Here is a 12,062-nt window from a genome sequence, read left to right on the forward strand (position 1 = left end):
CAAGTAGTGGAGAGCTATCAAGTAGTGGAGACTATTCCAATCGTGCTTTAGAACCATAACATATACAAACTATAAATGCATATTCCTGTTCAGAGCGTACAATATTGTACTATTTTTCTGATGGCTGAGCCTTCACTGGGTCTGCAGACTGACCCCCCTTCCTACCCCTCTCAAGTAAAGGGCAGGCATTCTGAATAATGTTTTCCTGTTCGGCATTGCTACGGAAAGCCAGGTGGACTTGAATAGGGAACCAAAGAAATGATCCTCACACTGTGAGAACACTCCAAGCATGCCAGGGACATTTTCTATTTGTTTTTCAGTAACAAAATCATTAAACATGGCACCCTGTCAGCAAAGATTCAGCGCCTTCAATAGAGCAGCCACAAAGGTGGCTTTACTGATGGCCCATAGATCTCTGCCTAGTGGAGATCTCTAAGTATGGCAGCTACACTTCCTCCTCAGCAGTGGAGTACATTCCTTCGCCACCATGGCAAATCGACTGACCGGGCCCTATTCTAAATGAGGGTCACAGTCTAGGGTACATTAAGTAGTCTTAGGTACACAGTAAATTGAAATAGTCCAGCAGAAAACAATTATGTCTGAGGTTAAACATTATTGTGAAGGTTCACCACCCCAGCAAGGCTTTTAGTTGCTTTTAACACCACAGTTTGCGTTATCACAGACGCTGATACCTATCTATAGTGAGCTTTTTAGTGATCTTTATTTATTGTGCACTGTCGCACAAACACATGCTTGTGCATGCTCTTGGGGATAGGTAAGCATTGTAAAATCAACGGATAAATGCTCTGTGCTCACCACCAGCAGGGGGCACCACTTGGTCCAAAAGCTTCATGCTGGTGCGCTTCCAGATCTTCTTCACAATGGCTCTTAACTCCTCGTTGGCCTGCTCCAGATTACCTGTCCATCAATCCCAAAGAAAAGTATAGATTCAGTCACAACATACCTAAAAAGGGAGAAACTGTAGAGGGATTTAAATGTATCTCCCCACTCTACTTATGCTCTTTTGTAAAGGTGGTTTGCCTTATAAACGTATTCACTTGCTAGACATTTCATGACACAGGTATTGCTATATTTGTCCTTAAGGAACCAGCCAATCACAGATGGCCCAATTTCCAAATGATTTTCCATCCCCTTTAGTTCCGTCTCTAGTACCGGCTGACTGCCACCAAAAATCATTGAGTACATCCGCCTCCTTTTGCCCACATTTTGGGCATCACAATATAGTAGTGTCACAATTGTGAATAGAAAAGTAAATGACCTAATGAATGAGCGACTGCCAATGTGAGTAAAAGTATACGTCAATAAATTAGTTAACATTTATGGGAGTATAACAAGGTGTAAGTAGTAGTATTGACACGTATGGGAATGATTACCTATTTAAATTAAACAATGCATTAGTGCAGACATCCAAGTAAGTGACAATTCGTATCCACGCATGGATAAATGAGTGTGTGATTGCCTATAAATAAAACCTGGTGTCAGTGAATCTGTGGTTAAGTGAATGAATGGTTACATCAGTAATGTATGTAAAACAACATAACAATGAATTTGTACCTACAGGAATGAGATACTACACAAGTAACGGAACAAAGGAATTAATGTGTGAGTAAATACATATATGTGAGAGTGACTTGACATATGAATGAGCTGAGTGCCTGCATGAGATGAGTTCTAAAGCTTGTGTGTGTTCTGAAACAAATGTGCAAGTGTTATATGGGAGGTTGTGAGTAAATCATTGGGGATTTAATTTGTGAAAAACAGCATAAATTGAGATGTAGTGAATTTGCAAGAACACAGATTTAGATTCCCTTGGTGGGAAAGGACAGAAAAACATGAAGAGGTATATTTAGTACATCCACGCTCACCATCATGATCTGTGGATGTCTGAATGTCATTATGTTTTTTGTAGAGTGTCTTACTGCATTGTTTGACAAAGATAGGAATTACTCATACGTTTTAAATGCAGCCATAAATACATTGCTGAAGGCAGATACCCAACCCCTGGCAAGTGTTGACTTTCTTACCATCAGTTTTGATCCGCAGAGCCGTCCTGACCAGTGCAAAGAGGGTGGCGTTAAACATCACTGTCCCATCGCTGTTTAGGGGCATGTTCATGGAAACTAAGCGCTAGAAGAAGATAATGGGAGAAGAGAGAGAAAATAAAAACATATTTTAGTGCTGAGGTGGATTTACTAATGCTCACCATTCCCCACTATTTGGCAAGATATGATGTGAGCAGGTACCAATCATTGAAGACATATCTATCACATTACAAACCTAATTGAGAAGTTGTAGGTGTAAACTAATATCAAACGTACCTAAAAATATGGACTTAAGTAAAACTATTTAGCCAATGTCAAGGTGGAGCTAAAACAAAGAACAAGGATCTAAACACACAGCTTCAACCTCTATCCGCCACACAAAAATGTATTGCAAGAGTCAGAGTATTTGTAAGAGAGGCCTGCCACTAAACCACCTCCACAAACACATCTAGCCAAACCTCTATCAACATGTAAATAGTTTCTGAATACGAAATTACCTATTGTGGCGGTATTGTTTTCTTGCTGAACACCTTTCTATTTGTTACCTTGAAATGCCTTTATCTTGGTTGCTACGATCTTTAGTAGTAAAGCTTAGGTAGTTCGCTCACCAGCCTGGCAGAGATGTTAGTTTAGGGCAAAGAAACATTTAATCAGAGATAACTCCGGAATTATACATAGGAAAAGTGTGGTTGGACGGGACTCATTTTGAGCAGGGTAACAAAAGGATGGCACACTAAAGGGCTAATGACATAGTATTCAGCTCCAACCAATGGCAGATGGAAAGAGTCACATTTAGAAGTTAAAGGGTATTCCAGTCAATGACATATGACATCTTGTAGTGCTCTTCTAGCCGCATTCCTGGCAGATCCTGGGTTAAATGGGCACAGTACACTACAAATACCAAGTGGGTTGGTGAATATGTGTTAGTCCAAGGCAAGATGCAAGGTGCAAGGTCGCAAGGCAAAGTCACTGCACCTGGGCTACCCACATTTCCTTAGAGTCAGATGGAAGTATAACGTTTTTTTTGTTTTGGTTTGTGTACATAACACCTGGGTTGGTGTTTCAGATGCTTCTAGGACCACATTCCAGTTATAAAACTGGCTGGCCACAGCTGACCTTTGCATTTGGTCTCCTTGTTCTCACCACAGGGTCATGTTGGTGCAGAATATCACAGGTTATGGCTTTTTGTAAGGCATGCAAGCTTTGTCCCGGCGTTAAGGAGATTAGTAAAAGAGTCCCTATCCTGGTGCATCGCTCTATCCAGCTATTCTTTAAAGTTAGGCTCCTTTTGAGGTCTGAGCAACTACAAAGTCCTGATGTACAGGGCTGGTAATTAACCAAAGTAGGGGTACCCAATCTAGAGTCATCTCTGGAGCAAAATTCAAATCTCTAGTCATCACGAACAGTATAAATTTTTCTGGTTTCTCAAGCTTTCTACTCCGAGGTGGACGGCAGACTATAAGAACTGTTCTGAGCGGACTGAATGTGTATTAGACATCACAAGCCAGAAAGCAACAAGACCGCCCAGGGAAGCTGTCATCGGCTGCCATTTGTGAAAGATGAACGCCCTAGAGACTGACCGTAGTACGCAAAACCACAATCACGTGCAAGCCACCTTGTTGTACACAAACACACACATACATCACAAAAGCAAGAAGAGTATCCCGGTTATGAGGGAGTAAGCCTAACTACTAAACTTTTCTCCCAGGGTTTCAGAAATCAAAAACTTTACCTCAATCAAAACACCGCCACTAACTATTCATATCTGTATGGCCTGGAAAGAGGGAGTAGCCTCCTTTGCCATGGATGCAACATGCTTTGGAGGTGCACTTCATGCATCACTGTCGAGTATTGTGCTGGGGAAGCAAAAGAATTGTGAAGCCAATGGTCTTAAGAATGCTTTGTCAATGGGGATAAATCACAGGGCATCCAGAAATACATGGGACATGGCGATAGAAAGGATCGAACCAGCAGGGACTTCAATCCTTACAATATCAAATCACTTTGTCTGTATTTCCAGAAGCACGTGGGAAAAATTCAGAAGCCACACTGTATCAGAAAGTGGACCAGGCAGCTGGTTCCAAGTAGCATAATGACTTGGCCACATCAATCGCTGAGTCAATGGTTCAGAGTGTAGTCTGGTGCCATTTAATCTGGCTTTGTTTCTTGAGGGGATGACCTAAAAAGTAAATAAAGCAGCTACGCTGCTTGATTCAGACCTATCACTCCTCTACGCTCGCCCCTTAGATAAAGGTGCTAGACAACTAAACTAATTTCCTAATCCATACCTGCTCCCACAAAACAACCAAGATGTGGAACTGACTGGAATCCTACTTGTTTTTTTAATTTTGCACCCATTGTGAAAGTTATATATCACACAGGAACGCAAAAAGCAAACTGCTACTTCCTATTGTCTACTCTTAAATCGAAATAGAAAACTATCTTAAAGGCGACTAAGTATACCATAATATTGACAGTATGGTTTTCCTTCTTAAATGAGAAACAAATTGTAGAAATTGTCATTAAAATGATTGTATAAGACACTTCATGAGCACACATAGTTTCTGATTTGCATGTGGGGAGCATAAACAGCATGTTCAACCTTTGCTAAATGCAAACTCAAATTTTGTTGACACCTATAGTTCTGTCTTTTTGCAAATATAAATACATATATTTTCACCACTAGAAGAAGGAATAGCATAAGATGTTTTGCTCCATGACGGGCAAGTTAGAGACTTTGGGCATCATTTAAAGTGAACAGAAAATTAGTAATTGCTGGTAGAAACTCCAAATACAAATTAGAAGATAAAAAATAGCATAACAAATTCTAGTGGCAAAAGCTTGAATGGCAACTGCATTTCCTCCTGTTTTAGGGTATATGATTTCTAATCTGTGGGAGGTTGTTTGGTGAATTTATTAGATCCTAGCTTAGGATATGCAGTGGCTACTATAACATAGCTCATAGGGACATCTTGATCTATGTGGGTCGCCCTAAAAAGCTTGTGGACACTCAAGAAAGCGTGCAGAACAAAATGGACCAACTGTGCATCTACATAAAGATGCAGTACAACATTAATTATTATGAAATTTAAAAAGTCAGCGCACAAGGTCTTCTGCTACCTACAGAAATTGGTCACCTATAATGTCACCACCAGGGAACGTCTGATTGAGTCACATTGTGACAATCTCCAATCAAATTTCCAGTAGAAAAAATATAGTTACGTCCCTTGAGGTACAAGGCCCCTGCTTCACTTATTCCTTTTTGAAATCCTAAACCAAACCAAATGGTCTTTTGGAAACATCCCAAAAAATCCTTATTCAATCAAGAGTTTGGCATCCACTAAATAGCACTTGACTCAGTCACTGCTAGATGTTGTATTTGTATTAGGTTTCTACCCAATCTCTATTGCCTGGCACATATGGATGGTCACCTCCAGTCACAGAATAGAGGACATACTTTTACTGATGACTGAAACACTGATGTTTAAATCCTCACAACCGTCTTTAGGTCGCTGTGCTTACTTTACATGCCACTCGGTGAGGGCACAGCTTTCCAAACCCCAGTGGTGGCTGGATACGTCGGAGGAGGGTGACCACATCCAGATGTTTGATACGACCCCTGAAAAGCAAAACAGATCATGAGTAGGCAACACACGCTGTCCCCACAGTCGACGGGACACAGCTGGGTATGTCTTTGTGTCATCTGTATCTTTAACTGTGCCTATACTTGTCCACCACAAATCACTTCACCTAACCTTCTATGTATAGCCAATGTTCGCTTGCACACTGTTAAACATATGACTCACTGCAATCTTTATACCTGTGCTCCTCGGAGTCTCACTAAACCTGCAGTGGCCTTCAAAACAAGAGTAAATGTGCACTACTGGAATTTATTTCATGTAATGTATATGCTGTAACTAAAATCATACTGTGAGCATTTTAATGGAGGTTGAACCATGTCCTCTCTGCCTTCAAGAATTTCAGTTGTTCTGACAGAAGACCTATTCAGGAAGCAGCCTAAACTTACTAGGCTCTTGCACCCAACCAAACTCTTTTCATTAAAGCAACTGCCAGAAGCTTGACCGAGACAGAGACAAGCAGTCAACTCAGCTGGTCAAAGGACAATTATTTGTGAAAGAAATATGTCAGGAAGAATACGTCTTTTGCACTTTGCAAAGTGCCATAATGTTGTTAACGTGACTGGCAGCAGTTCATATAAAATTAAGTAATCCAGGTAACAGTCAAACTGTGAATTCAGATGGAGGTGAGCCACGAATAGCCGATGTTCAACAGTGCTGATTGCTGGCGGTAAACTGAACAGAACCAGTGGGCGATGCCAACAGGAGACATGCTTAATTTAAGAAGACAGATTAACCCCAACAAAATTTAAGAGATAAAGGTAAGTAACATTCTTCTGATGGATACCTTTTCCTGCAGCTTCCCCACCTTAAGAATAAACCCTATGGCAATACCTCCTTGGAACTATGCTGATAATGCAAGGAACGCATGCAATGGAGCCCTCGCAAAGTATCTGTCAGTATGCAAGGATGACCACGTGGAACCCCACAGATGCGAACCACCGGAACACATTTGGTGGGAGCTGCAGAAGCAGCCATAGTCTTGGTGGAGCAGACTCAAGTGCCAGCTGGATGTTCTTTCTTGACCAAGGCACAGCAGATTATAATACAAAGGGTAATCCAATGCCGAATGGTGCACATGGTCACTACTTTGCCCTTCAGTGAAGTCCACAAAGAGCTGACAATCAAATTTGTTCTGACTTGTGCAGTTGGTGTAGTAAGACTCTACACAACTGGATATCGGAGAGCAACAACCTTATTTTCAAGATCCAATTGAAGCAATGCAGTCTTCCATCTCTCATACGATCCACCAGTGACCATAAATACAAGATGATGATGGTCAGTGGTAAACATGAGTACATGGGAATGAGATAAGAAAGACATAGAGGTACTGCACTCCACCACTCTGACCCATCACTTCTACTGGGCATTGAGGTTTGCAACACATGGTTGGTTATCTTAGTGATTGCTCTGTGTAAACGACTCTTTGCACTTTGATGTGGAACTTGCGATTCCTCAAACTCAAGTTTCATCACTATTCACTCTCTATGGAAGATGCACTGTAGTTTTACTAAGAATCCATCCCGTCCCATAACAGGCTAACCTTAAGTGATAACAAGAATCCTACAGTCTTAAAAAGGTTCAAGTTAAATGTTCAAATAATTCAAAGTTTGTTTCACAACATGACTAGACTTTCAGACTACTTTTCTGTGTTCACAATTTTCCTATAAACAACTCTAATGGGAGCATCAGTTCTGTACAAAGGAAATCCTAGGTCTGCATAGCAAGGTGATGGGTGCAGCAACATAGGATCATATTTGCCTAGCAATGATGACATGGTCCACAAGGAAAGTTATATGGCGACATCTAAGATGTCCACCATGTCTATAAAACTATTTGGGAGTTCATGGCCTGTGGCTAAATAGAGTTCATCCACGCTTCTCTCCAGACCTGACACCCTTACCTTCACTGTGATGAACTAAACACAAGTGGGTTGGCCATTGCAGAGTTTTAGACAGTAAACCATGTCTCTGGTCATGCTTTCTTACACTGGAGTCCAGTCCATGCAGCCACATCTCCTTCTTGGGGGGGATAAGAATTAGGGAAATAACAAAGGAGTAATGGGCAGCCCCTGTGAAATGCAGATACCACTTTGGTAAGAAAGATAAGCAAGTAACCACAACCAGTTTATCTGGCTAGAACTAAATGAATGGTAGCAGGACCAAGAGGGCCTAGAGTTCACCAACTCTGCAGGCCAAAGTCATTCTCATTAAGCATGTTTTCTGAATCAGAAATTGAACTGGGCAATGGTGCATCGTCTTGAGGGGATGTAATAAGGAGCATTAACACAAGACAAACATTACATTGAAGAAAAATAAATGGAGCGGAATGAAATAAGGAGAGTAAACCTTTACAAAACACAACGCTAGTGGTGATTTGAAGTAGCTGGTCAGGGTGACACAAGAAGGCAGACAGGGCAGCTAAATAACCATTTACAGAAGAAACTGCCAGGCCATGTTGTGCAAGGAAAGGCTTTACTGAAATGGGTTCAGACCTTCCATCTTATACTGAACAAACTTGATCAAGGAGCATGCATAAATGGATTTGGCCGTGATTTAGCCAAGATTTCAAGGTGACATCCACAACTTCAGGTGTCAGCTGCTTTTCTAACCACGTAGTTAGCAAAGAGGCTTCCTCTGATAAAGGTCCAGAGGGGTGACGGTTGTCTCCTTCAATAGAAGTATTCAGCCCCAATGCATTTTATAAATCCAGGAACAGGTCAGCATTTGTAGAGGCAAAGAAGATATCTGCCTCACAATCATCCTTTGCATGCACATAATCTTTGACGGGCATGACTAGAGCACCTGAATCACACTCGAAAAGTTCCTTCTCATAGACCAATCTCTGGGCTGTGGAAAGGTGTTGCGCTTAAGTTTTTTGAAGGCGGTGACAAAATGGCCCAGAGGAAGGCACCGATGTAGCACCATAGATTGCACTGAACACGTTGCTCAGTGTCCTGGAGGATTCTGACTTAATTGGAAGCAGTGCTCTGACTGAAACCTATGTAGACACAGAGTCTCGAAGCATGAGGGTTGAAGCTGCTAGAATGACAGAGTCTGCAGGAGCCAGCTTACCCTTGGGGATTGGCTCATAGGGTACCAGAGCCATCTTGAAAAGCTGCAGCATGGCCTGCTAGAAGCCTTTGGCCTGCGTGCAGTCAGCTGGTGAAGTCTAGAATTTCGGCTTCATCTTTTTTAGTGTCAGATATGGCTCTTGGAAATTAAGATTTGTAGCTCAAGGGATACCAGAAACTTAAAGTTAAAAAATGAAAGGAAGGGCTGGAAACAAGAAGAAAGAAAGTGGAGAAAATTTTATGAGGAGGATGATAAAATAGCCTTGAAAGTAATATTGGGTAATTATAAAGGGGAAATCGCTCAAGTGAAAGCCGAGTATTATGCCAACACCATCTTAGAGGCGTCTAACAAAGCTAGAAGCATATTTAAAATAGTAAATGACCTTTCTAAGCCCGACTGTATGAAAAAAAGATCATCGCGACTAAAGACCTATGTATTGGTCTAGCGACTTTTTGTGAGGAGAAGATTACTAAAATAATCAATAGTCAAGTAGATCAGGTGGACGAGATAGAAGGTGAAATCAGAGCGACCAAGGTGCTGCTACTGATTCAGAAGGAGGACAAGTCAGCGATTTTAGATCACTTTGAGACTCCTACAGAGGAAGATTTAAGCATCTCTTCAGGGTCCCCAAGTGCTCATGGGCAGTGACAGCAACATGTCTATCCAGTTGTTGTCTAATTAGGGAGAAGTGCGCATGTGCTCTGATGACTGCTTGGACCCACCTGGGGATAAAGTGAAGTCGCAAGTCTTGGAGGAAGTGAGGAACCTCCCGCCACCCCTGTGGAAAAGGAGTAGGACCCACCAGCAGCGGTCTCGGAGCCACTGCCTCCCATGGTCCTAGCATCGGCCCCCCATCTGCCCCACTCAGCGATGGGACGAACTAGGCAGAGAGCCGGCAGAGCCCAGAGGAGGGTGGCAGAAAGCAAAGACAAAATTGTGCAGACCCTGCTTGCTACCCTTCTGCTGCCACTGCCTGGTCCCACCTGAGAGGTATGATGATTGTCAGCATGCTGGCTGGCCCCCAGCCTCCAGTCACAGGGCGCACAAGCAACACAAGAGCTGCCCAGAAGCATCCAGGGTGAGTCCTTAGCCAACCTTTTAGATGCATGTGGTGGTTTATTCAAGAAACATGTCATAGGCTTCAACATGCCTTGTACAGGGTGGGTGGGCGAAACTCTGCAGAATTACTCAAAGTTTTTATTTAACTCAACGGAATTCCATGGAGTACAACTCAGTGAATTCCGCTCAACCCTACCTTGTACAGCTTGTAATTGCAACCAAAGTTCTGGGTGGAGGAACCCTGTGGTGCAGAGTCATCTTTTTCACCTACGAATCAGGTGCTAAATACAAAAAAAATGCACGTTTTCAAGTGTGTTTTCTTTCTCCCTGTTTTATTGGAATAGTATATAAGTGCAAAGGAAATTCTTACAACATTACTCAGCCATTGGTGTATGGAAGGCTGCATTGTGTTATTATATGTGTATTTAGAGCTTCATGAATTTTTTTCACATATATGTTTTTATATGTTTCCGGGGTCCCCGCGCATGGGCGGGAATATTCCTGTGCTTATGACTATTGATGAGGATCCCCTGGAAGAGAACATTCCCGTATTGACAAATTTTAGACTACATCTCAGCAACAGACCAACCACTGATCCATTTTGAATCTGTCCTTCCTCCAGGCGGCACTGCAATACTAACAAATACACTGTCTTTATTGACTACATTACCTGGTTTGGCATTGCCTTATTTTCAGTAGTTATTACAGTGTTGTGTCGACTAAAGAGGACTATTTTCATTTCCAGTGCTCATCAGCATCACAGAGTTCCTTAAGGGTCAGCCTGCTTGCTTAAAGAAAAATGGTGGCCATTATCAGATAGTTAGGCCTCCTTTATTTTTAGATCTCGCCTACATCTCGCGCTGCATAGGAGACCTTTAGCTGTCGTACAGCTCTTTTTCCAAGCACATACTCGTGCTTGTGGCGGCATACAGCTTGCGGGAGTGCGCAGAGGAGCGCCACAAGCATGAGTGTGTGCTTTGAAAAAGAGCAGACTGTGCGCGCACGCATACACGCACGCACCATTCCCGTGCAAGAAATATCAGCATTAGTGAATCTCCTGTCCTGTGGCTCCCCTCTCACCAGCTCGCCGTCTTGGGTTACTCTGGGTTGCCTCCCCCGTCTGGCTCAGACTTCCAGCATTGCCTCCCCTCCCTCCAGACTTTAGCTCGTCTATCTCCCGAATGTCTTACGCTCTGTCTACTCTCCGCGCTCCTTCTTTCTCGCAGTCTTTCATGCCCTCGATTTCTTCCCCAGCCCCAATACTTGCTTCTTGCTACCCCACTATCTACGCTTTGTATTCTGTTTTGCTGTCCTGCTTTCCCCGATGTTCACACATCCACGTGCTGCTGCTCTTGCTTCTTTCTCCACCCTTTCTCTCTCTCTCTCTCTCTCTCTCTCTCTCTCTCTCTCTCTCTCTCTCTCTCTCTAGTTCCTAGCTGTCACTCTATCTTACATTCACACAGTTTCTTTCACCTGGCCTGGCACAAACCTTAAGGCCCTGCGCCTGGAGGGCAAACCACGATCAAGGAATCTCACGGGATCCTCGAGGGAGTGCCAAGTTTTACACCTCGGAGGCCGAACCTGTTCACTGTCTGCCCCTGGGACCCAGGATGTTACCACATCTCCTGCCCTTCCTTCCCTAAAGTGGTTACTTGTGTGACTTTAACATGACTTACATTTCACCCAGGTGCCTAGAAGCACTTTGGGTGATGCGCTATTAAAGGTTTCTGAAGTAAAGTAACATGATTCCCGTCATATCGAAGCAGCCCAGGTGGCCAGGCAGACCCAAGAGAATGTACCATCTGCCATTCGGAGGAGGGGGAGGTGGGGGGGGGGGCAGGGAGTAAAACATCAGCTTACATCGTGATCTATTCCGCCCTCTCTTATTTTTAGGAATATATTGCATTTTTAATCACACGCGTTACCCCCAAGACTCCCGGTTTAACGGAAGTGACGCAGCCCCTTCCAGGTGCCCTCTTGACCTATTCTGATGAAGCAGGTGCACGTTACGTGTATTTTTACAAATACAGGCGTGCATTACAAGTGTAAGCTACATAGACGGGTGTACACAGAACAGATCAAGTGCAAACAGTAATAAACCAAGCATGAGACGAGTAACTTATGTGCTAGAAAATTGATTCAATGTCGACGGTGACCCATAAAGAGACCTTTACTGAACATTAAAACATCGTCATGAGAACAGTTCTTACATTCACGCAGTTTCTTAT

General features: G+C 43.0%; 1 protein-coding gene across 1 annotated transcript in view; it reads right to left on the minus strand.

Moving 5' to 3' along the window:
* Nucleotides 1–12,062, minus strand: part of CACNA1C (calcium voltage-gated channel subunit alpha1 C) — a 2,189,932-nt gene that overhangs the window by 204,109 nt on the left and 1,973,761 nt on the right. Inside the window, exons 38-40 of the mRNA XM_085652198.1 lie at nucleotides 5,586–5,682; nucleotides 2,046–2,148; nucleotides 817–918 (exon numbers count right to left, since the gene is read on the minus strand). Of these exons, the coding sequence (XP_085508324.1) occupies nucleotides 817–918; nucleotides 2,046–2,148; nucleotides 5,586–5,682 (302 nt within the window). The remainder of the gene's footprint in view (nucleotides 1–816; nucleotides 919–2,045; nucleotides 2,149–5,585; nucleotides 5,683–12,062) is intronic.

The sequence above is a fragment of the Triturus cristatus genome, chromosome 4_1 (genome assembly GCF_964204655.1).
Source record: "Triturus cristatus chromosome 4_1, aTriCri1.1, whole genome shotgun sequence".
NCBI lineage: Eukaryota > Metazoa > Chordata > Amphibia > Caudata > Salamandridae > Triturus > Triturus cristatus.